Source organism: Ictidomys tridecemlineatus, chromosome 5, assembly GCF_052094955.1.
Source record: "Ictidomys tridecemlineatus isolate mIctTri1 chromosome 5, mIctTri1.hap1, whole genome shotgun sequence".
In the NCBI taxonomy this organism is placed as follows: domain Eukaryota; kingdom Metazoa; phylum Chordata; class Mammalia; order Rodentia; family Sciuridae; genus Ictidomys; species Ictidomys tridecemlineatus.
In genome coordinates this window covers 98,098,799-98,125,239 of record NC_135481.1, presented here as the reverse complement: position 1 = coordinate 98,125,239, position 26,441 = coordinate 98,098,799, and the positions used below count along the sequence as shown (strand labels likewise).

The following is a 26,441-nucleotide window of genomic DNA, read 5'->3' as shown; positions in this document are numbered from 1 at the left end:
TGTTGTAGACGGTGGAATTCAGAGAGAACGTTCTCCCTCACCCACCCCGTTACCTTTCCCTTTATAGATCCCCTCAGAAAACACCCCTAGCAAGACCTGGTTCAGCCCTGATGTGCCCCTTCATGCCCTTCTCTCTCTGCGTCCATCACCCAGGACTGTGCTGTGGCAGACCCTTCTAGGAGACCCCACTCCTCTCCCTGTACTGCTTCCTGCAGGGCTCAAGCTCCACACCATTTCTGACTTCGTGCCAGGAACATCAGAGCCCAGAGGATGAGCACTTACAGCCTTCACATGTTTCTCCTGGCGTCAGAGTCATGTTGGGGCACCAGCAGGCATTTTATGGAATGTCGAACTAATACCTACATTTATTGGGTATCAGATTCTGCAAAACACTTTCCATATGTGTACAATTTCAACTCAACCCTTACAAAAATCCTGCATGAAATGTATGACAATCCCTCATTGTATCAAGAGGGAAAGAGATTACTCAAGTTACTTGTCCAAAGCATGGGTTGAGTAAATGCAGAACTGAGATTTGAGCTCGAAGCTGGGTTTTACATGTCAGCACTTTCTACTGCCACTAGCAGGAGTAACAATCTACTACGTAGTTGCATCTTTGGAAAAGATGGAGGCCAGAGCCTCCAAAGGATGCCACTTCAGCCTGGTGCTTCAAGGCACCCGCTGAGGTCAAGGAGCCTCGTCCTCCCTTCACCCTGCTCCCCTTCTTCTGAGCCCCGACCCACTCTGCAGAAAGCAGCTTCATGGATACCACTCTTTCTCCGTGACTCCACAAATTCTCCAGATACCCAACTTTTTATTTGTTTGTTTCTTGTTGGGCTATGTTTGTTCAATCACAGATTCATCTTAAACCACTGACCAGTTTAGAAAGATTATTTGTAGGCACAGCCTGAGATAAATGGGCCTCACCACCCAATGTCCAGCCTCCAAACCAAAGTGGAACCTTTGAGAGAAGAAAACTGGCACTGAAATGACAGGGGACACAGAGTCCCTCAGCCACCAAGAGCTGTTTTTTCTCTGCCTGGGTAGTAAAAGAGGGCAAAGAAGGTCTCGGGATGACCGCTGGATTTAGACATCAAATGACACTAGGAGCTGGCAATGACTAATTTCCAAAGAAGGTTGAGAAAGTGTCCCTCCTCCCCAGGCCTTTCATCATACTGTCTGATTCATCCAAATCCTCTGGCTGCCCACACCCCAGACCCAGCAGCATTCCATCCCACTCCCACTGCTCCTGCTACAGAGCAAGTCCTGGAAGAAGGGACACTGCTGTTCTCTGGCTTGGGGATGGCCTGTCCTCTCCGCTCTTGCTCCTAGAAGAATCAAGCAACTAACAGATGGCAGAGACGAGACGGCAGCCAAGTTCCACCAGCGGTAATTAAGCAGAGCCAGGCTCCTCATCAGGGTGAGCCAGGCAGCCACATCCCCAGGAGTGACCTCAATTGGCCTTTGACTAGGGCAGCCAGAGCGGGACCTGGTCTGACCAGAGCCTCACAGAAGCGGGTTTGTGGGGCAGAAAACAGGTCTGCCACTGTCTGTCGCCTCCAGACCCTGGAAACTTGGAGGATTTGAGAAAGCTGAATGCCCCACCCTGGCGCAAGACACCCTGGCAGCTGCCCACCAGCAGTGGTTACTGAGTGCCCAATGCATGGGAGCACTGAAAAGCCCCAACAAGATGGGAAGAAGGGGCTTGGGGTGTGGCTCGGTGGTAGAGGGCTTGCCTGCCATGCCTGAGGCCCTGGTCCACCCCAGCACAGGAAAAAAAAGGAGGAGGAGGAGGAGGAGGAGGAGGAGGAGGAGGAGGAGGAGGAGGAGGAGGAGGAAATCGGGCTGCTTGCTGTCTGTTGCCAGGAGTACTTTGTCCCATTAAACTGGGACACCCAGCTTGCTTCTGCTTTTTATAAATGCAGGTTCCTCTACTGTAAGGCATCCACAGGGAGGGGCCAGGAATCTGCAAGGCACAATTTAAGCCTTTAAGGACAGCTCTGGGCTCTCAGAAAGACACTAGACATTCAGGTCCAAAGCACCTCAGGACGTTTACTGGCAAGGTATAAACAACTGCAAGACTATATTCTCTGCAAACTGGAGTGCACACAGAGCACCTTGGTGAACCTCCCAGGATCCATAAAGAGCTGAGTTGTGGGAACACGGTGGTGAAATCATCTCTTTCTCTCCACTCTTTGGAGTATCCATAAACTTTCCAACTGCTGAGATTTTTTTCCTATACATTTTCATTTGTCCTTTATCTGCCCCTTCCAAGGAGTTATGTGGGGATCAGAGGTGGTGGCTAGCCTTCCTGTCTGCCCTCTCTAACCCTTCTGAGATACCCCCAGGGTGGATATGGTAGCCCTCACTTTGTAAATGAGTAAACTAAAGCTCAGAGAAGACGCGTTTCAACTGTCTGCGGGACCCCCTCAGACTCCCAGCTGCCACACCCAAACCTTCTGTTGCCAATGAAGGTGGTCTTTTCAAAAGATGGGTCCCCAATGTTCAGGCTAAGAGGAAAAGTCACTTACTTGTAGGTTTTGGACTTATCCAGCCAAATGCCTGAGATCACAGCCCCCAGCATCCCTGCAATGACAATGGTCAGGCCGATTCTTCCAGCATTCACTTCTTCTCCCTGCGGAAACCCCAAAGATCACCCAGTGATAGGACAAGACACAAGATACATGGGCAATGTGCAGTCATTATGGAACAAGAGGGTGAAGTCAAGCAACTCAGGCCCTGGTCCAGCCAATAATCATAAAGTATCAGGTCAAAATACCTTGTAAGAAGATGATCTGGGAGAAGAATTCTACAACAGTTGTTCTTCCTAACAATATAACCCCGGCTATTATAGTGGATGCTGGGCATGGTGGTATATGCTGGTAATCCCAGCAACTTGGGAGACTGAGGCAGAAGGATAGCAAGTTTGAGCCTGCCTTAGCAACTTAGTGAGAACCGAAGGAATTAACAAGACCCCACCTCAAAATAATAAATTCAAAAAGGACTGAGGATGTAGTTCAGTGGTAGAGAACTTGTCTTGCATAAACAAAGCACAGGGTTCAATCCCCAGTACCAACCACACACACACACACACACACACACACACAAACAGAGGGAAGATTGAACTTGAACCTTGGTGTCCCTAACTCTGGGACACTCAGTATCTCTTTCCCAACAACTAGCCCTCACTGTTTCTGGAAGCATTTAAAAAATAGTTTCAGTTGAGCAACTAAGAGCTTAAAATTAAACCTTGCCCATATATTACAAATTAAATATTTTATGTGCATGTGTGTATTTTTACTGTGTTGCCAGGTGACATGTATAGACTTTACATATATTATATGTAACAAATATGATATGAATATATATACACATATATTTTCATACACAAATATTATTACTCTCTAATCCTAAAACAAATCTTACAAGAATTATGCTTCTTTTGCAGAAAAAAAGAGAGTTCAATGATGCTAACTAGCTAGTCACACCATCACATATCTTAGAACTTCCAAAGCCAGGGTATCTCTTCAAATCCCATTAGCAGACCCCATACCGGGCTGCCTAGAGCCAAGAGTTAAGCACTGCCCCAGCCTCTGCAGGGACAGACTTGGGAATCCTACTATCCCCAGGCCCAACATGCTCAGAAAAGTGCCTCACCGGGTAGTGCAGGATCACCATGCGATTCAGCAGCGTGGACAAGGCGTAGAAAGCACCAGCATTCAGACCTGAAGGAGGAAGAGAGAAACACAGCATCAGAGCGAGCCATTGCTAACTTCTCACTGCCCACCATTAGGGAGGTCGCAAATCCTCCTCCCCAAGGCCACTGTGATTGGTGACCAGAGAAGAAAAATTCAGGGTGGGTATGAGGCTACTTTGCAGTTTTTCTCAAATGCTTCAAATAAAACAAAAGTCACAACTGCAAACTTCCCTTGGCCACATGCCTTTTCCTTCTCCCCCTTTGACTTACCCCAAAGCACAGGCTTAGTACACGATGACTCCCGTGTATTCCTCTCTTAAGCTTTGGCCAGCCCTGTGCAGTCAGCAGGACTAGTGGACCCCGCTTCTACCTCCTCCCAGTGACTCTTTCTCCTCTCCACATCGCCCCAGACCTTGCCCTCCTGAAACCTCCTCTGTAGGTGGCTTCTCTCCTCTTTCTCCATTCCTTCTCCAATTTCTTCTCTGATTCAATGTTACACAAGATCTACTATGTGGCTGGGTGCAGTAGTGCACACCTGTAATCCCAGCAGCTGGGTTCAAAGCTAGCCTCAGCAACTTGGCAAGGCCCTAAACAACTTAGCGAGACCCTGTCTCTAAATAAAATATAAAAAGGGCTGGGGAAGTGGCTCAGTGGTTGAGTGCCTCTGGGTTCAATCCCCAGTACCAAACAAATAAAGAAAAAACCAAAGTCCACTATGTGAAACCAGAGGTCACCCTACAGAGCACTGAGTTGTCATCCTACTTTATCAATTTGTTCCATAAATAAATAGAACACCTGTCATATACTGTAAGAACCTATATTCTCAGAGAATGAGGTTATCTGACCAAAGCCACATAACGAGCCGTAGCTACCATGAGACTGGAACCTTCCTTCAGTGATGGTGGTGGTGACAAGGATGGATGGTGGCAGCAGCACTTCCTTGTATACTAGACACTGCACTAAGCACCTCACAATGCTTACAACCACCCTAGAAAGTGGGGAGTATCACCACCCCCATTCTGTAGATGAAGAAAATGCACAGAGTTAAAAAAACAAACCCAGTCACTCCTTAATGGCCACTAGGGGTCTTTTTAGCTTTAACAAAACACTGAGGCTCGCAGGACGACCAATTGAATGTCAGCACACTTGACATTCAATTCACATAGAAGGGTGTAATACAGGACACATAGCTTGTAGGCAAGGCAGCCTCGGGAGTTCCTCTTTGGTAGAACCAGCCACAGAGCCCAGTGCCCGCAGGCATCCAGAAGCTGTTCTCTTTGGCCCTCCAGGTCTTGGCTAAGGTGTAAGGAGAGGTGCGTAGGCCAACCTAGTTTACACAGGAGACGCTGTTGCTTAACTCCACAAGCATAACGTCCAGGGTCTCCCTAAGGGACAGGCCAGTGGAAAGAGTCACTGTTCACAGGGAAGTTCAAAACATGGCCTTCCACCAGATATGACAAAGTCTCCCTGTCCACTGTAACCACAAGAGATCATTTTCCCACATTTTTATTTCCCCACTATTTTATGTTATACCTAATGGTGGGATTTGTTGTCACATATTGGTCCATGCACACAATAGAACAATATAATTTGGCCAATATCACTCCCTAGGACTTCCCCTCTCCGTCTTCTCTCCTACCTCCTGGTCCCTTTCCTGTTCACTAGTTATCTCCCTTTGATTTTCCTGAGATGCTTCTGCTTTCTTTTCCTTTTTCCTCTTTAGCTTTCACATATAAAAGAAAACATATGACCCTTGAGTTTGTGAGTTTGGCTTATTTTGCTCAACATAGTGTTCTCAAGTTCCATCCATTTTCCTATAAAGGATATAATTTCATTTTCCTTTATGGCTGAATACAACTTCATTGTGTATATATACACCACATTTTCTTTATCCACTCATCTCTTGATGGACACCTAGACTGGTTCCATAGTTTCCTATTGTGAATTGTGCTGCTATAAACATGAACATGCATGTATCACTGCAGTTATGCAGAGTTTAATTCTTCATGATAAATATGGAGGAGTGGGATAGCTGGGTCATATGGTGGTTCCAGGCCAAGTCTTTTGAGGAACCTCCATACTGATTTCCATAGTGGTCGTACTGATTTACAATCCCACCAACAGTGCAAAAAGTGTTCCTTGTTCTCTACATGCACAAGAGATCCTTTTTATCATAAGCAATGTTGCCTAAATGTAGCTGATATATTCTCTATATCAGGTTCCCAGGGAACAGTTACAGAGTTAAGTGAAGGTCAAATTTTCATGCAAATTGTATAGAAATTTGCTTTCACATTGCCACAATCACACAGGTATTATGTGGTGGGGATGGATATGAACCCACACCCTCTGACTCTAGAGTCTTTGATCTTAATCATTCTACATCCTCTCAAAACTGATTTTCAAAACAAATATTTCCCCAAGGCAGTCACTGAATAATTTCCTCCTGTCCCAGCCTCTCCCAGCAGGTCACCCACCAATCCAACAAGGTTGGGCTCAATGCAGCCTCCTGAACAACACAGTGCTGCAGTGGGCCAACCAACCCAGACGTGTCATCCAATGTCACTGTGTCTGTCAGGCTGGTTGGCAGTCAGGGTAGGTGAGGCTCTCAGCAACAGCTTGCTTGCTTTCTTTTCTTTTCTTTCTTTCTTTCTTTTTTTTTTTTTTTTGGTACCAGGGATTGAACTCAGGGGCACTCGACCACTGAGCCACATCCTCAGCCCTATTCTGTATTTTATTTAGAGACAGGGTCTCACTGAGTTGCTTAGGGCCTCACTTTTTGCTGAGACTGGCTTTGAACTCTCAACCCTTCCTGCCTCCGCCTCCCGAGTTGCTGGGATGACAGGCATGTGTCACCACGCCCGGCCTCAGCAACATCTCTGTAGCTTGCATCTCCAGCTAACCTTCACATCACACACCCAGCCACTTAGAATTCCATCTCTGAGTCAAGAGGGCCCAAGGGGAAACACACTCCCCAAAAGTGGTGTGGGTTGGAATGTGGGAAAGGGAAGGGGGAAAACAGTCTCCTGCCCTGTTCTTGCCCTTCCTACTCCTCCCTTAGCTGCTTGTCCTTGCCTGACCCTGACAGGGATATTCCAAGTGAGCCTCAGTTTCAGGTGAAGAGCTCTGGACTTGAAGCCCCAGCTGGGACGAACAAGGAGGGCAGCATCCACAGGAAGCCGAGGGAAGGAAGTTATCCAGGAAAACTGAAACAAATAGACACACAAATACACCAACACTTTCATGACCTTGAAAAAGAGCGAGGGAACAGAATCCTGAGCCGGCGGACCAACACTACGAAAGCTGAGCGGTTTGACTGGTTTAGTGAAATAGTTCCCTAAGCAGGGCCTGTGGTCTATCAGCACCCTAAAGAGCTGCCAATCTTTCCTGTTGTCTCTGTGTCCCGCCCTAGAGGAGGTAGAAGTGCAGTATGTTTTCCCACTCAATCTTAGTCTAGATGTCCCTCCCCATATTGCCAAGGATAGCTAGACGTGGTTAAACAGCAGAAGTCCACTCCACGGCCCCATCCAAGGGGTTGAGCATGCCCCCAGGAAGAGCAGAAAGAACAGGAAGGACACATGCACTCTGCCAGGCAGGCACACCTGTTCCAGGAGTACAGGGGACAGGAATGAAGGTGCCCGAGATTCAGGTCTGACTACGCAGGGCAAAGTGAGCCTGCTGGGTCAGGGCAAAGAAAGTGTGATCTCTCCTGAGAGGCCTGGCCGCTTCTGCTGTCAGTCACTATAAGTGCCTGCGTTGAGGAGGTTTTCAGGAGGCAAAAATGACTGTCGTCACCCTGCATCTCTTTGTCAAGACCAGTTTTTGTTTTTCTTTTCTTTCTTCTTATTTTTTTTTTATTTTTATTTTAACTATTCCAGAGACCACTAGCCTTGGAATTCCTTGAACTTCAAAAATGCAGAATCTTGGTCCCCATTCTAGACCTACTGGATCAGAATCTCCTCGAATGGAGTTTAGGACTCTGCGTGTCAATAACAACAACAAAAGAAAAAAAGAAAAAAAGAAAAAAAAAGAAAGAGAGGAAAAAAATAAGAAAGAAAAAAAAAGACAAGTATTTCTTGAAGTCCCTGGAGTGTGGGAATAGGTGACCTCACCAATATGGAAGATCAAAGACCAGGCCTGGCTCCCAGGTGGTGGTTAACATGGAGGCAGCTGGGAGGGAAAGGGCTTCAAGACAATGAGCCTCGCCTCAAGCAGCTACTTCAGGGGCTCCCCACTCCACTGCAAGACAGCATTTCCTGCCTGGAATGCTTATAAAAAGCAGACTCCCAACTGCACTTTGAATCTGAATTTCCAGAAGAAAAGCAGGGGGTACTATGCACACATTCAATCAAGCACCCCAGGGGAGTCCATCCTCAGGGAAGCTCAATGTATTAGACAGCTTTGCTTCACTGCGACAAACTACCTGAGATCATCACCTTTTAAGAAGGAAAAAAATTGGGGGCTCATGGTTTCAGAAGTTTCAGCCTGTGGTCTATTGGCCTATGATGTGGGGGCCTGTGGTGAGACAGTACATCATGGCTGGGAGCAGCCGGTGATATAAAACAGCTCACTTCACAGCAGCCAAGAAGTGAAAGAGAGATAGGAAGGAACCAGGACCCCAAGGTCCCCATAAAGGGCATACCCCCAAGGACCTAACTTCCTCTTACTGGGCTCTATCTCCTAAAGGTTCCAGCACCTCCCTGTGGAGCTACAGGCTGACAATCAAGCCTTCAATATGTGGACCTGTAGTTGACCTCCAGATCCAAACGACAGCACTTGGGAAACATTAATCCCAGATCCTCTGAGTTCTGTGTTTCCTTTTTGTTCTTCCTCAGCCGGTGGTAAACACTAGTTTTAAAAAAGGCCACCTCAACCTCAGCAAAGCTCCAGGGAATCTCAACAAGGATTTTATACCTGCTTCTTTGCTGTTTTTGTTTCTTGAGAAACAAAAACATGCTGGCCTCCAATTCACAATGCCCCTGCATCAGCCTCTCAAGTATCTGGGGTTAGGCAGGCTCCACCATGCTCGGCTCCACCATTCTTAAGCAGGATCTTAGGACACAAAGGTCCTTTCCTAGACCCATGTTGGTGGGACAACAGGAAAATACTGGAGAGCCCCCAAGGGGAAGGGAACCTCAAGGAGAATCTCCAGGATCAGACGCCAGACACTGTGGAGGTAAGGTGGGGATGGCAAGAAGACATGGACAATGCTCCCTTGGAGGACATTCTCTAGAAGGTGAGCCTGTTCACCTGGCAGTAATGCCACTGACGAAGAGGCATCCAAGGAGGCCCTGTGAATGCAAGACCCAGAGACACAAAGAGAAGGAAGCCCAAGAAAGGTTATTCTCTTCACCCCACAAGACAGCCCTGCCTTGTCCCCTGATGCCGGTAAACATGTGGGATTTCCGGTGACAGCTTGGGTCTTCCTGCATTGCCAAACTGGAAGGAGGGAGGGTGCTGACCTGAGCAGGTGGCAGTTTATCGCCATGATGGTTCAGCAACTGAGCACAAACCCAGCCTCTGTATCTCTTCCCCTCTAAGTCGCCTTGCCAGATTTAAGAAGAAAGCATACAATCAGGACACCTAGATGAATTTGGACTCCAAAGAAATGAATGATATTTTAGTGAAGTATACCCCCAATATAGCATGGGAGATATTATAGTAGAAAGTATTTGTAATGAATCTGAAATTCAAATTTAATTGAGTGGCTTTTATTTTACCTCTTAACCCTACCTCAAAAGTTGTGGTCAAAAGTATAGGGCAAAGCCCAACTGCTGGGCTGTGGGGTTCCTCCAAAGCCTTTGATTGCTGTTGCTGCACCCTAGTTCTGAACAGCTGACTCCCGGCTTGGAGAACCATTTGGAAAACTACTGCGAATGCCATACTGGACATATCAGCAGCTGCAGGAGAATTGCCCCCCACTCAGTGAAATGTAGTTCAGACCAAGGAAAGAATGTTGGAAGCCAGCAATCCAGACTCATGCTGTGGTCTACAGCCTTACCACCCTGAATGTGCCCCATCTTGTCTGATCTGAGATGCATGCTGTTCGTGGCTTTATTCTTAATTGCTTTAAAAGTGTTCACTTCACCCACACACTTCAATGGGAGGAAAATCTCATTGCTATTTTCTGGAGGGAGCAGGGAGTGTTAGAGAGAGGAAGGATGGGTATAGAATGGGTGAAGGTAGTACACTCAGCAATTAGAAGAGACAACACCAAAACTCAGACCTCCCATTTCTTATGAGCCAACTCTGAACTCATGGGTTGAGGCTTCAGGCTCTCATCCCAAGACATGTCCACCTCTGTCCAGCAAAAGTACTCACAAAATGCTATCATTTGCTTGATTCCTAGCTACACGCTGTTAAGAGTGTATAATCACAGGCTGGGGTTGTAGCTCAGTGGCAGAGTTTGCCTGGCATGTGTGAGGCCCTAGGTGCTATCCCCAGCACCACATAAAACTAAATAAACAAAATAAAGGCATAGTGTCCATCTATAACTCAAAATATTTTTTTAAAAAAGAGAGTGTATAAAAAAAAAGAGAGCAAAGTGTGAATACTATATATATTTCAAACCATTTTGTCCTTCAAAGACTAATCTGAAACTGTAGGGGGTATAATGGTTTGGATCTTAAATGTCCTTCAAAACTCAAGTGTTGAGGGTTGGTGTCAATCTGTGGGTCTATTGAGAGGTGGTGGGACTTTGGGGAGGTGGAGCCTAGTGGAAGGAAGTTAGGTCATTGGAGGCACACCCTTGAAGGGGATTTTAGGAATGAAACCCCTCCCCTCCCTTCTTGTCTGTCATGAGGCAAGCAACTTTGCTCCATCATGTGATTTCCCACCATGATGTTCTTCCTTGTCTCAGGTCCAAATGCAAGGCAGCACCCACCCCCAGACTGAAACCTTCCTCCCTTTCTTTTTTTGTGAGGCAAAATAAATCTTTCTTTTTTTTCTCACCCACTCCCCCCACTCTGTTTTTTAATGACAATAGAGGTCAATCCCAAGGTCTCATGCATGCAGGGCAAGCACTCTGCTACAGGAGCTATACCCCCATCTCTTTCTTCCTTTTAAATTTATTCCCTCGGGTTATTTTATCACAATGATGAAAAGCTAACACAGTAGGAGGCTTGGGGCAGTTATGTTGTGGGAGATATCAAAGCATCTTAGTTAAATTTAGGGAAGACTTGTTGGTAACGTTTGTTTTAATTTGGAGCTAATACAGTGGAAGAAGAAAGCAAAAATTCTCAGTTGATTAATTGTCAAACACTGCCTTTATATGACCTATAAACCCTGGATCCACTGAGACTGAGACCCCATCATCCCCAAATCCCAAACACATATGGTTGTTCCTTTTTTTGAAACCTAGAACTCCTGACCTTCTTCTAAGAGGTAATCAGCCTGCAGGAAAACTGAGGCAAGCAGGGACAAGAGCATACCCCTGGCTCTGCCCCCTAAAAGGTTCCTTTCTGTATGGGGAGGCAAAATAGTACAATGGTTTGCGTCAGACAGAGAAGTTGAAACCTGATCTCTATTAATTTGCTAGCTGTCCTAGGGCAGACAAGGGATTAAACATCTCAGCCTGTCCTTTTTTTCACGTATAAAATGGAATAAAATACCTAAATGTCATAAGTTTGTTTTGAAGATTAAATAAGATAATGCGTGCAAAGTGCTGACCATGATGCCTGACACCGTGGCTTGATAAAAATATAGTTTCAAATCTCTGACTACACAAAAGAATCATTTCCTTGTTGACAAAGAACTCTCTGTCACCTAGTTCAATCCTCTAGTGTGGAAATAAGACTATAATGAAATACATACAAAGATCCCAGTTAGTTTAACTCGATCTCAATGGAATAATCCCAGGCCTTTGAGAAATTGGCTGATAAATTCTATCTATGCACAACAGAGTCAAATGCTTCCAGCCTCACAGCAAAACTCGTTTTTAGTTTACCACCACTTCAGTTTACCACCACTTCTTCAGTTTACTTTCACTCCTTTTTTTCCTCTCCTTCTGAGACTTCCACTTTGCATATGTGGGTATTCTTAATGATGTCTCACAGTTCATTTTTCTTTACTTTGTGTGTGTGTGTGTGTGTGTGTGTGTGTGTGTGTGTGTGTGTGTGTGTGTGGTGTGTGTATTGAACTCAGGGGCATTCTACAGCTGAGCTCCCCAGACTACTTTTTTTTTTTTTTTCCAACACAGGGTCTCACTAAGTTTCTGAAATTATAGGTACATGTCACAGTGCTGAGCACATTTTTATTCATTCTTTTTTCTTTCTGTTCCTAGACCTGACATCTCATTTGACTTATCTTCAAGTTTGTGGATTCTTCCTTCTTCCAGTTCAAATCTAATTTTGAGCCTGCTGGAGAACTTTTTATTTTAGTTACTGTATTTTTCAACTCCAGAATTTCTACTTGATTCTTTTTTATTTCAGTCTCTTCACTGATATTCTCTATTTAATGAGGCATCATTTTCATACTTTTATCTAATTCTTTAGGCATGAATTCCTTTAGTTCTTTGAATTTACCTTTAATAACTGATTTAAACATTTAACTACTATGTCCAATGTCTGGATTTCCTAATAGTTTTTGCTTTTCTATTTTTCCTATGTATAGGCCATACTTTCCTGTCTCTTTGAATGCCTTATGATTCTTTGTTGAAAATTGGACATTGTAAGTCTGTTCTGTCTCATACAGCCACTGAAGTTTCTGCTGTTACCTTAATGATAAACAAATGATTAGACAGAGATCTATTTAAATGCTTCAAATCAATAGGTTGCCCACCTTTGCCAAGAAACTCTGTGTATGTATTGGGTGGGGCTCACCTTCAATTCTCCAGCAACCAATTGTCAGCATTTTTTAGTATATGTGCTGCTCAAGTGAGCACCAATTGACAACTTTGCCTTAACCTTTAATTCCTGCCTCTGTAGATCCTTGAAGCCAGCCAGAGGTAAAAGTTTAGAGTTTTATCAGGTCTTTCCTGTGCATGAGCTCAGCATATGCATGTGGACTTCCAAATTCCTAAGAACAAGTCAAAGCTTTTCAAAGCATCTCTTAGAGGCTTTAGACATCTCTTTCTTAAGATTTTTGGCCATATTCTTGTTGGTCAACACCCATATTATCACCTCAGGCAGCTGCATTGTTAAACAGTGCCACTGATTGTTTTCAATACCCTGGAAGTGAGGCTTTTCCCACCAAGATCCAAGTCAGATCAAAGAAGATAAGTCCTGTGAATGGGGCTTTTTCTATGGACCTGTTAAATAAGTCAACTACTGGTAATTCCTGGGGATGGGGCTTGAAAGAGTCCTCCACACCTATTTTGCTCCCTCCAGTGGCCGGAAGGATAGCCATATAGTCATGAGGCTGCTGGTTTTCACAAGCACCACAGATCCTGGAAAAGGGATTGGAATAGGACCCAGGAAGACACAAAGCTCACTGATATTCTTGCTGATATCTAGCCCTTTTTCTTGTATAAACATCACTCCCATTGTTGGAAGCCTTTGGTTCAGAGTGCTCTAAACAAAGTGATTTTGTCAGGTTTTGCCAGTGTTCCTGATACTTTTATGGAGGAGAAGATTTTCTAAGATCTTTACCCCCACCATTCAAGAAGTGCTTCCCTATTTATTTCCTGTGTTATCATTTAACCAAATCAATAAGTAAGAGTGTCCAGAAGTTCAGGATTAAAATTATTCTGCCGGAGGAAAACCACACAAGCAGCCAGCCATGCGAGAGGGAAGCGGGAGGAGCTGCTTAGCGCCCCACAGTGTGGCCCAGAGTTGAGCCTCTCAATGAGCAGAAGCAACACTATTTCTGGGACATTTTGTTTTTGTTTCTTGCTTTCATGGGTCAGTGACCTGGCTCTGCCACCACAGCCTCCAGCATTAAAGACCTCTGAAACTGGACCACTGCCCACCTGGCATCATTATCATAATCTTCAGCCACAGAAAACATTTATTAAGCACTTTATCTACCCTGGAATCCTAAGGTAGGCCTCCAATATCCTGTTGTCAGATTCAATAAGGTTTATGGTGGTCAAAGGTCAATAGACTCCAGATATTTAACTCAAAAAAAAAAAAAAAAAAAAAAAGAAAGTTCTTGGAGCCATGAAATCCTGTCTGGAAGGGACCCCAAAGGCCATTTGCTTTCAGTACCCAATGACAGCTTGCAATTCCCACCACGCATCCCCATACCGAGTGGTTGGTCCCTCTATGCCTGAATACTTCCCAGGGATGGGCAAGGCATACCTTCCCGAGTTGGACATCTCTGAGGGCTGGAAACTTTGTCTTTATCTTATGGATGAATGCAGAGACATACTTAGAACTGAGAAATTTGAGGATATGAGAAATGGTGAACTGAGACTTTTAAGACTAATCTGGTCATCTAGAGCTATTGCAAATGAGAAGTCACATAAATTTCGTGTATGTCTGAAAATTTTAGGAGTGCTTCTCTGCTGGGGTGACAATACTCTCATCTAGTGTCTCAGCAGATGAATACTTTGAGATAAAGAGAATCAATAAGCCTAAAATGATGGGGCTGGGGCTGTGGCTCAGCGGTTGAGCGCTAGCCTAGCACGCATGAGGCCCTGGGTTCAATCCTCAGCACCACATAAAAATAAACAAGTGAAATGGAGATATTGTGTCCAACTACAACTAAAAAATAAATAAATAAATATTTTTTTAAACAAATAAGCCTAAAATGAAACTTGGGCACAGCTCTAGGAAGAAATACCTAGGCAATTATGAACTAGATATGAAGAATGCAGGTTTCGGAGTTATGCAAACCTCGATATGAATTCTGGCTCTGCCACTGACAAGCTTATGACATTTTTCGACTACTTAATTTTAAGTTGAACCTGTAAAGTAAGTGGTCAAATGCAGGTTGGAGCTGGGCGTGGTGGCATACGCCTATAATCTCAGCAACCCAGGAGGCTGAAGCTGATCTCATGTTTGAGGCCAACCTCAGCAACTTGGTGAGACTTTAAACAATTTAATGAGAACTTGTCTCAAAATAAAAAAATAAAATAGGCTGGGCTGTAGCTTGGTGCCCCTGGGTTCAATCCCCAGTACAAAACAACAACAACAAAAAAAAACAACAAAAATAATTGAAGGTTGGATATCGATACAATTCGGTAGATCTACAATTTTCCACTTTTTTTTTTTTTGCAGTAGTGGAATTAAACCCATGCATGTTAGGCAAGTGCTCTACCACTGAGCTGTATCCTCAGGCTTTTTTATTCTTTTTCTTTTTCTTCTTAATTTGTTTTTTTTTTTTATTTGTGTGAGACAGGGTTTTGCTAAATTGTCCAGACTGGCCTTGAACTTGTTATTCTCCTGCCTCAGCATCCCTAGTAGCTGGGACTACAGATGTGCACCACCAAACCCATCTGGTCTCTAACTTCTTGAACTAAGAGTATTGATTAATAGACTAGCACTCATCTGAAGACAGACATTCTTTAGTTGGATGCATGGGGCTCTGTCCTTGCCATTCTTAGTTCAATAGTCTCATTAAAGGTTGGAAAGAAGATACAGAAACCACCACACTGACAAGGCAAGCCAATATGCCAGCAAAGATTCAAATTTATCTTGCCAAAGACCAGGAAAATGGATTGAAAGAGGGATGATGTCTTACATTCAGGGAAAAAAGGCATCAATGTTACAAGATGAGGGAAGGTTGGGTGAGGAGCAGTTCCTATGAAGATGTATGATGCACGCACTTATCCATTCATTCATTCATTCATTCACGGCTTCTGGAGTAGCCGATTGAGGCTGGCTACCACAGAGGAACTATAAAATGAAAAGACACAAATCCCCACTTACAGAGTTCAGTCTATTAAGGCAATAGACTTAGAATTTTTTTTTAAAGAAGTGACAAGTATAAAAGTTCCAGCCAGGGACAGTGGTATACACCTGTAATCCCAGCAGCTCAGGAGACGGAGGCAGGAGGATCGAAAGTTCAAAGCCAGCCTCAGCAAAAGAAAGATGCTAAGCAACTCAGTGAGACCCTGTCTCTAAATAAAATATAAAAAATAGGGCTTGGGATGTAGCTCAGTGGTTGAGTGCCCCTTAGTTCAATCCCCACTACCCACCCCCACAAAAAAAAAAAAAGATATACAAGTAATAGCATGAAAAGAGAGGAAAGGTCAGCTATTACTGCTTTACAGAGGTGATGCTCAGATGAGACCTGGAGGAACAACAGGCATTTGCCAAATCGCCTGACATGGCAAGGAATGGTTCTCCAGAGTGGACCATTCAGCATGTGCAAAGGCCCCCAGGCATGGCTGGCTCCTCTGGTCAACTTTGAGCAATGTCATATGCACATTTGAGATTTGGAAAGAGTAAGGCACACGAATGCTCGTCAGGCCTCTCCTCTCCCATTCTCCGGGACCCACATGCACCTTACCATAGGTGATGACGAGCAGCACAAAGTTGAGGTTTTTGAAGAGCCGGACAATGGAACTGAAGTACGAAGCATCAGAGGACGCTAAAGCATAGCTCAGGGACTGGGCCCTGCTGGGGGGATGTTTAGGCTTCTCTTTGAACACTGAAAGGAAAAGAACAGAGATGAATGAGAGTTCCTGGGGTCCCAACCCAGCAGAGATGGCTCACATTCATCATCATCGGAGAAGTAGCCAAGAGAACCAAAGAAATTTTTATTCTTCAGCTCAATTTTGACAGCTCTTTTTCCTTGTCTGAGGCTTAGCACGTAGTCCTTCGATTACTTCATCTGAATGACCTCTGGAACCCCAGGCAGTATCCAAAGACCAAGAAATCCCCTAACAACCAGCAAAAGAGCATAGCACAGAACACCAAAAAAACACAGCAGCATCACACGGATGGAAAAGAAGCAAACACTGAAGCTTTGGGATCAGTGAGCCCAGATAATGGCTTAGCTCCAGAGCTCCTCCCAAGGGAGATGGGACAGTGCTGCCCAGTCACAGAGCCTGGCCAGTGGTCACCCCAGAATATTCCCCTAATAAGCAAAAGGGGTCTTCTTCCAAAGGAAAAACCTAGAGTCCCTTCCCAATTTTGCCAACTCTGAATCAGATATCTCATGTAGGATTAACGCTTCTTCTTCCAGGATAAGAACTTGGATAAAAAGGGTTAGAGAGGGACTGTGGGAAAATTGGTGTGACCATCCTGGGTGCCATTCAGCCCTTGTGAGGTGGGGGTCAGTTTGACTAGTTCCTTGGATAAACTGGTTCCCGGGCTGAGTCTAAGCAAACCCGCAAATGGCCCCAGCCCCATTCACACCCCTGGGCACTCCTCTGAAAGATCTATGGACTCTCCTGTTAGAGGAAGCTCTGAAAATGAGGTTTCCTCTCTTGGCAGATCAAAGGAGCCCCCATCCGGAAAACACTCCAGCCCTGACCTCAGAGCCCTACTTCCTCCTCTGGAATTAGTCCCAGATAACTTCCATCCCCTGGGAGCCCTTCACCCATTGTCTCCCAGCTCACCTCCCCTTGCATCAGGGAAGAAAGCCAGGCCAAGGCTGCCAGACTCTGCATCAGCACGTGTCATCTCAAGGACCTGGCAGGTAAACACTAGAACTCAGATAAGATTTTTTTCCCATTCTCTACTTAATTAGCTACTATCTGTGTTTGGTAATAAAAGACCAAAGCAGAAACGCCCTACTCCCCAGGTTTTCAATCACTGCAAACCGGACCTTCATGGGCTGCAAACACAAGACCTGAGCACATTAACAGTTTAAAACTCAAAGCCTAGCTGAGGGAGTGGCCTGGGCTCTATGATTCCTCCTTGATCTCATCCAAAGCTCCTCTTCTTCTCACCTTCCCAGAAACAACAAGGTCTACGTTAGCTTTTTTTTTTTTTATATTTGTTCGTTTGTTTTTTGAGTGCTGGGGATTGAACCCAGGGGCGCTTAAGCACTGAGCCACATCCCTGGTCCTTCTTATTTTTTTATTTTGAGACAGGGTCTGGCTAAGTTGCTTAGGGCCTCACTATGTTGCTGAGGCTGGCCTCGAATTTGCAATCCTCCTGCCTCAGCTTCTTGAGCCACTTGGGATTACAGGCCTGTGCCACCTCACCTGGCTCTACCAACTTTTAAAAGTCACTGGGCAGCCTGTTCTCATTCTGGATTCAGAGAATAGTTAAATGAGGTGCCAAATTATACAAATGTCTAACTGTGGAGGGGAGGCTGGCAGGCAGGAATGAAACCTTTACTGTATGAGATGGAACTTGCGGGCATCAGGAAGGCAACTGATTAACCTTTAGACAGGTGACTAAGTGGAATTGCAAACTTCTACTTTTATTGTTTCTGAAATTATCGCAGCCCAAGTAAAACCACTCAGAAGAAAGCAGAAGACACAAAATATCTATTGGTCAAATATCACAATGATGCACGTGCATGTAAAATGTTCCTAGTAGTTCTCAGAGGTTGGTGGTTGGGATTAACTTGTATAAGGAAAAATTAATGGTCATTTATTTTTTGATAACTTTATTGTATTTATTTATTTTTATGTGGTGCTGAGGATAGAACCCAGTGCCTCACGCAAGCGAGGCAAGGGCTCCACCACTGAGCCACACCTCCAGCCCAATTAATGATCATTTCTTACTTAACGCTTTCTTGTATTTTTCAGATTTTGCAATATATTTTTAAGCATATATTATTCTTATAATTTAAAAAAATATTTTAGTTATACATGGGCATAATATCTTTATTTTTTAATTTATTTTTTATGTGGTGCTGAGGATCAAACCCACTGTCTCTTGTGTTCGAGGCAAGCCCTTTACCACTGAGCCACACCCCAGTCCCTACTCTTATAATTTTTAAAAAGCATTAAAGACATGTGGTTCCCAAGTCATCTCAGGTTGATCTCTGAGATGATTTGCGTTTGTGGATTGATTTCTGCTTTGCTTTTTATCTTTCACGAATTTAGAATAAATTCAAACAAGCTTAGATTTGAACCTAATCTTTGCCACTTAGTTGCTATTTCATCTTAAATAATTTATTTAACCTCTCTCAAGTCTCATTTTCTTCTTTATTAAATGGAACTGAAAATAATACCTCATTTCCTGGGGTTGCTGAAGACTCAATGAGATCAGGCTAATTCTCAGCCCAGAGCCTGCGACCCTGGGGGTCCTCACTTGGGTTTCATCGGGGACCAGCAATCTACCTAATTCTTCTGCTGAAGTACAACGGGCTAGTTACAACTGAACTTTCATTGCGCCTTTAATAAAGTGCACAAGACCAGCTAGCACGGTATCAGGGACAACTGGTCAGGCTAAAACATTTGAAAACCACAAGAAGCCTGGTCTCTAGTTTCTGTGAATGTCCCTGGTTGTTAGGGTCATGCTCACAAGTGTCCCATCAAGGTTGACAGAACCTCCCTGTCCACCCCCCACCATGAGTCCACTAGTGACCTTACCGATGATGACAAGGATGAAAAGGAGGGTGGCCACGCCTCCTATGATGTAGAACATGATGCTGATGTGGTAGGCAAGCTGGTCCCGGTCTTTGATGTTGGGTACCAAAATAGGAGGGACCAAGAACCCAATCGCAATTCCAAGCTAATGAAGACAGACACAATCAATCAGTTACCAATGGCCAAGAGGTGACAGCGCATATTTAAAGAGACTTCTAATAAGAAGCATACTTCCCAACTTCCAGTCCTTTCTAAAGCCCAAATAGGGATTATTCCCCCACCTCAAGATGACAGAGAAGTCTCTCAACTCATGCATACCTCTGACCCTCACTATCAATACCTATGGGGAGAATGTTAGAACTGAGGATCTCTGCAGGCTAGTGCTTCTTTGTCTGCAAACTAATGAATAATGTTTTCCATATTCCCATTTCTGGGATAGAAAGTAAAATAATGATGATATTTTTCCTCTTATGCACTAAAATTTTTAGTTCATTAAATCTGTTAACCTGGAACTGAGAGACCAGCTGGGAAAAGTTCTACACCCTACCACCACAGGAACTGGCATTTAGCAAGAGTTGGAAAGATAAAGCTATTGCCACTTTCACAAACACTTCAGTTCTTGTGTGAATAAATTAGCAGCTCTCAAATCATCTGTAGTGTGAAGTCACACACAACTGCAAAATGGCGGGCTCAGTGGGCACACAAACACATGCATACTATTCATACCAATAAACGCAAACATGTCCTATCAGAGTTGGAGTCCAAACTCCAGTGACCTGGTAGATAACATGACCCGAGTGTTTCTGAGGTCAGAAGCGATTGACTATATAACACCCCAAAGTCCTTCTGCCACCAGAAGCAATGGAAAAACAGCTTGCAAACTGAGACAGGTTTCAGACTCCAAGAGTGTAGGAAGATGATCCATTTTTTTGTCTTAATATCCCACTTTGCTACTGTATTGGAAAGGAACTGCAGGTAGAAAAGAAATTTACTTTCTGTCACACCACATGTAAGCATCTTGAATGTTTTTCCCATCTGTCAACCACTGCCACTCCTGATGGTTACACTGGGATCTTATCTCCAGAAGTCACCATAGGTGAATGTAGGGCTCCTTATGCAGGATATAGTGAATAAATCAAGCACATCTTAAAATCACTACTGTGTGAGAAGTACTCTCCTAGATATTTTAGGAGGTACCAAGATATAGAAGGGAGGTGTCTTACATAAGGCATGTTCCTTTCAAGGCATTCTATAATCTAGTGGAAGGCAGCAGTTTAAAAGTAAAACAAAGGGGCGGTGGGGGGTTGGGGAGATGGAGGAATTTTGATTGGGACAAGGGGAGGGAGGGAAGTGGAGTGGGCATGGGGGTAGGAAAGATGGTGGAATGAGACTAACGTCATTACCCTAGGTACATGTATGACTGCACATGTGCAACTCTACGTTGTGTATGACTAGAGACATGAAAATTGTGCTCCATTTGTATACAACGAATCAAAAAGCTTTCTAGTGTCATGTGCAACTGATGAGAACTAGAAAAAAATAAATTTAAAAAAAAGTAAAACACAGGTGTGGTGGTTCACGTCTATAATCCAGCCGCTCCGGAGACTGAGGGAGGACGATCACAAGCTCAAAGCCAGTCTCAGCAAAAGCAAGGTACTAAGCAACTCGGTGAGACCCTGTATCTAAATAAAATACAGAAAAAAAGGCTGGGGATGTCTCAGTGGTCGAGTGGCCCTGAGCTCAATCCCTGGTACCCTCCCCCTCAAAAAAAAAAAAAAAAAAAAGTAAGACACAAAAACAACGCAATCAGCCACATTTGTGATTTGAAATGATAGGATGCTATTGTTAGGAAGTTCTCTTGGAATCCTCCATCCCAACCCTGTTAGTTATTAGAGGAACAAACAGAGGTCAAGGAGCTCAGGGCTGCCCGGCATTGAGGTAGGGAAACAGCTCCCCGGCTGCTCTGCGACACCCCGCCAAGAGGCCTGGCACAAGGCCTTGAGAGAGGCCCAGGTGGGCAGGGTCTGTGTCCGTGGACCTTCCTCTCGTATGTCCTCAGTTACTCAATGAGCAGAGTCGGGTTTCTTAAGTGCTTGTTTCTAACGCTGGGAAGACCAGCCTGAGGCAGAGGGGCAAGTCCAGCCTCCTCCATCGCTTCACTGCCCACTCTCTGGCCTCCCAAGCATTTTGGATTACAGACCTGAAAGTTATGGAGCATCTTGGAGGGTCCCACTGGCAAGAATGAGGGGAGATACTGACAGCAGCCAAGGCACTTGGGCTCTTTCCTTTCCAAAAGGGAGGATAAAACTCTGAGACCTTGATAGCGGAGAACCTAATCCTCAGGAATCTTCTGCCCTGATAAATAAACCCTTCCTGCTTCCTCAGGATCAAAAACAAACACATCACGCCTGATACCTCAGGGCGGGACTCCGTTCACTCCATCTGCACAGCAGGATTGAGCAAGCGCTGCTCCGCCAGGCTTGGGGACCTCAGCAGCTGTTGCTGGTGACAGCACTGTTTCAGGCTAGCCTTTCTAAAGGAGGAACCTGGCCTTGGAGATCCTTTAATGACCAGGGTGTCGGTGCTGCTGCCTCTTCTGTTTTCAAAGACATTTTTTTCCTGCTTCTTTATTCAGAGAGAGCCATGGCTCTGTTTGCAGTTGCTAGTTCCTAGACCTGTCCACGGAAAGTACTTAGCCATGCTAGATGCAAGGATGGATGGTTGGGCTGATGAGTGGATGGACAGATGAAATTCGTGGAAAATCTTGTCTACCTAAAGCTGGGATGATATGATGCTACAGTTTGGAAATTCACACACCTCTGCCCATTAGGACCCAGGATCTCCCTACCAACCATCTTGTACCTATAGTGGTAAGGGGGACATGCACATATGGAAGAAGTAAGTCCTGCCAGCTGTCGAGCACTAGTAGGTACCAGGTATCATATTTTATCTTTTATTTTAATCCTAATAACTTCATAAAGAAAAAACATGAGAAAAGCGGATGCTCAGTACCCTGCCCAATGTTACACAGGGAGATAGCAGGACAGCTGGGATCCCAAACCAGTTCCATCTCACCCAGGGACCTGGGCTTACCTCACTGTTCCCACTAGAAGTCGATATATTCACACATTTGGTCTATCACGTGTTTGATGAGACATCTTGGGGGGTTGAAATCAGAGACCTGGGGAAAATAACAATGAATCCCAAGATTTGGGAGGAGGCTGCTCCTGGGGGGTGGTGCTGGTGCCTTTTCTGAGACACAGAAACATCCAGACTCAGGTGGGAAGTAAATCACTGAATCGCCACTCAGCAGGTTTGAGTTGACCTATGTCCTGGCTCTGGTTCTAGCTTTATCATTCTCAACAAAATACAAGTCCTCCCTGGGCGTAGTGGTGCAGGCCAAGGCGGGAGGATGGCAAGTTCGAGGCCAGCCTCAGCAACTCAGTGAGATCCCATCTCAAGCTCAGTGGCAGAGCACCCCTGGGTTCAATCCTCAGTACCAAAAATGAAACAAAATAAAGTCCTGGACAAAATGCAAAATTCAGAATCAAACCAAGTCACAGTCATAGCTCTTCAGGAACTTTATTTTTTTTAAACTGTTTTTAAAGTGGATCTGGGATGTCTTCCTTCTTACAGGTCCCATAGCAGCAGTCTCCCAACCTGGCCTGGTGACAGAGGTCACCAGCAGTACCTCTACCGCCATCCTGGTGCAGGTGGGGGTGTCAGGAGTCCTGCACAGGCAGGACATCCTTATCACACATCACAGGGCTGTGCGAGATGCGGCCTCAGAAAGAGTCTTGCTCAGGCCTGTGGCTCTGCAGTCAGTGGTCTCTGGGAAACATGGTTGGACCATGTCCCTCCCTTGCCCAACACCCGCAGGGACTGGCCTTTGCTTTTAAATTAGGGATAAAAATCCTAAACACAAATCCTAATCTGCAAAATTCTGCCCAGGGGCTCTGTCTGCTGGCCTGCCCCTTGTCATCTGCTTGCTCCTTGGGACCCTGCTACACCAATCTCCTTTCGGTCTTTCAATCATCCAAAGCCTCCTTGTACCCGAGGACCACAGGGACTTTGTACTAGAGCCTCTTCCTGGACTGGAGTGACTTCCTGGTTCCTCCAATAAAAGAAGCTATCTTTCAGATCTGAGCTCAGGTCACACTCCCTCAGGGCTCCCTTGTCAGGTCCCTGCAGAGGAGTCTTAGGTTTGTATGACTGTTTAATTATCAGCAGATTAAGCTCCATGAGGGCAGGGTTCACAGTAGGGTCTGGAGCACAGAACTTACTTACTAACCACAGTAAAAGGCATGGAAGTTTCCATGAAATGTCTCCATCTCATAAGGATCCCAGAAAGAGGGGTCATTGTTCTAGTTTTATAGATGATAAAACTGAGGTACAGAAAGGTTATGGAACTTGCCTAAGGTCACACAGCAAGAGGCAGCAGAGCTGGAGTTTTGACACACAGCAATTCTGAATCCTGAGCTTGGAAACTTGCTAACCATAGTTTATTTCACCCCCGAAGAAAATGTTTAACAAAAACGTGACGAACAAAGCAATAGAGTGGCAGCCTGGGGTACTGGACTCCACTTCTTTGCTGGCTTTTCTGCAAATTCAAGGATGATAGCTAAATGCTGTGGCCATGTCAGTAGTCACAAACATTTCTAGGACAAGTGTCACAGTTAAAAACACACCTATGTTACCCAAAGCCTTCAGGTGACAGGAAGAAGCCATACTCGTCATTCTGGCTCATCCATTTAAAGATGGAACAAGGAAGAAAACTTTAAAAAAACCATCAGACCACATTGGGGGTAAGATTTCCTCACCTAGTTCATTACGCAAGCAACACACATGTCCTATCAGCTCGGAGATTCACAGAACCAATGTCCCCATCACCACCCCCCATGTACTGTCCCCATCCACTATCAGCAAAGTCCTGATCTCAACTCAATCAGAACCACAGCACGAAGCTGCCCTCCCGCATCCTGGCTGGTCCTGGGATCAGGCCATCAGGGAGCATCCCCGGCTTCCACAAAAGGCGTGGGGCCCTGCGTCAACATGGTGGTGAGGGCTTCGGTCTGAATGGAACAGGGAGGGAACCACTGGTCCCCATCTGTTGGAGTTCCAGGTACTTTATCCTCCTGACTTAGGTGGACCTGCTCTTTGTAGGAAGGAGAGTAAATTGGACACTATGATCCTGTGTGCATCTGTGACTACACAATCAGTATAATTCTACATTGTGTACCATCAGAAGAATGAGCAGTTATACTCCATTTATGTATCAAAATGCATTCTACTGCCGGGTATAACTATTTAGAACAAATTAAAAAGAAAGAAAGAAAGAAAGAAAGAAAGAAAGAGAGAGAGAGAAAGAGAAAGAAAGAAAGAAAGAAAGAAAGAAAGAAAGAAAGAAAGAAAGAAAGAAAGAAAGAAAAGAAAGAAAGAAAAACATCCTCAACAAACAGGTGCTCACCTCCCAACCCCATTCTATCTCTAGCCAACTCTCCTCCAGGTGCCCTGGGCTAATTAGGGAAAGATAAGCCCAACCTCACCCCTAGGGCTAGGCTCCCTAGGGCTGGGCTCCCATCGGCTCATCCCTTTTCTCTGGACACAGTCACTGGGTTGGTCTGAGCATGTTCCCTGGAATTTCAGGGCTCCCAATTAGCTCCCTGCTGAATCAAAAGTGTCAGCATTTCTCATAGCAGAGCACCTTGGCTAGAGGTCTCCTTAGGAGCTCATCTGGATGCTTTCTCTTTCTCTTCCTCTCTACCTCTCTCTCCCCTACTCCCCTCTCTCTCTCTTTCACCAGGGATTGAACCCAGGGGTGCTTAATCACATCTTCACATCTTCACACCTTTTTATTTTTTATTTGGAGATCAGGTCTTGCAAAGTCCCTTAGGGTCTTGCTAAGTTGCTGAGGCTGGCTTTGAACTTGCGATCCTCTTGCCTCAGCCTCCTGAGCGCATGGGATTACAGGTACGCACATGGCACCTGGTTGCTGTGCTATTTTCCCACAAAACCAACACTTCTCTTCCGTTCTAACTTAATATTTAGTGGAGACAGCATCACACCAGTAGAGAGGTTAAGGATGTAAACCCTGGAGTCAAAAAGATATGAGTGCAAATCCCAGCTCTACCAGTTACTCGTTGTCTGATCTTGGCCAGTTAATTCACCTCTCTGGGCCTGTTTCTTTTTTCACAAAAGGAAGGAAATATGTTGCTTATAGGATTTGCACTCACCCCCTGTAAAAAACCCTGGCTTTTCTACCCCGCACGCTCCAGCATAGCAATGGCCACAGCAGGAGAGACTGGTGGACTCAGATGTGCTCAGTTCATTTTGGGCCATCCTACGAGCCACCTGGCCTTGGTTCTCCTCTTCTCCAGCTCCTTCCTTGTGCTCTCTCTCCACTCCCTCAGTCCTCCTGGGAAACTCATCTGTCCTTTGCATCTACTGTCTCCCAGACCCTCCAGAGCCCTCCATCAGCCCCCTTCAAATGTGCATCCTCCCCCTTCAGCCTCCCTGCCTCCTTCCCAAGCAATAGCAATCTCTCCTCCCACCAGCCTCAGTTTCCTCGGGGCCATACTGACCACGCTGCCCCTGCTCAAGACCTCCAAGAAGCTGGACTCTCAGAGGAAGGAAGGAAGTTGAAACCTCTCAGGTGATGGCTCTGGCTTCCTCCATCACTGCCCACCCACTGTCCCAGGCCTGTCTCCTCTGACCCCTGTGGATCTCCCATGCACCAGGCAGAAGGGACCAATGGAGACGCCAACCCCTCCATCCTCTAGTCTATACCTTTATCCAAAGTTCTCCCTACATGCAGGGTCATGGAAACATATGTGCAATGTATAGTTTTTGAAATGTATTAAAATCTCATTTCCATTCCATACACAAACTTCCAGGGCCATGAGTCTTGGCCCGGGAGTCTCAGGTATGCAGAGCGTGACCACTAGCGCTCCATCTCCCAGGACCAAGTCCACGGGGGAAACTGCACAGAGGTGAGTCCCCCCCACCTTGCCTGTCCCCACACACTGTGGTGTTTGCTGAAACACCACCAAGACACTTGATATGGCCGGTCTGCATCCTCCAGTACAAAATTCCAGAGCTGAAACTGCCTTACTCTTCCCCTTAGGGTCACTTAGATGTTAGCAAATAACTGATTGGGGACAGTGGCACACAGACAGGGGCTCCAGGATCCAAATGCAAGGAAACAGCCCAGAGTGAAGGCCCTTGGCAAGGCAGGCCACCTCGGGCCTGTGGGGAGGCTTAGCAGGGGGTCCTGGCACTGAGTCTGTGGATGCCCCAAAAAGAAGCAAAGGAGAAAGATGGGGGTGGCTCCTGGAGCGTTGAACACTGAAGAGCGGAGAGCCCAGGGCTTGA

The 26,441-nt window shown here is 45.4% G+C and overlaps 1 protein-coding gene across 2 annotated transcripts in view; it reads right to left on the bottom strand.

Annotated features, from left to right (window-relative positions):
* Flvcr2 (FLVCR choline and putative heme transporter 2) overlaps positions 1-26,441 on the bottom strand; it is a 58,009-nt gene that overhangs the window by 8,759 nt on the left and 22,809 nt on the right. For both annotated transcript variants that reach the window (XM_005321252.5, XM_078050573.1), the window contains 4 exons: positions 19,074-19,215; positions 16,088-16,228; positions 3,658-3,725; positions 2,532-2,635 (listed from right to left, as the gene is read on the bottom strand). In XM_005321252.5, coding sequence (XP_005321309.1) covers positions 2,532-2,635; positions 3,658-3,725; positions 16,088-16,228; positions 19,074-19,215 — 455 coding nt within the window. The remainder of the gene's footprint in view (positions 1-2,531; positions 2,636-3,657; positions 3,726-16,087; positions 16,229-19,073; positions 19,216-26,441) is intronic.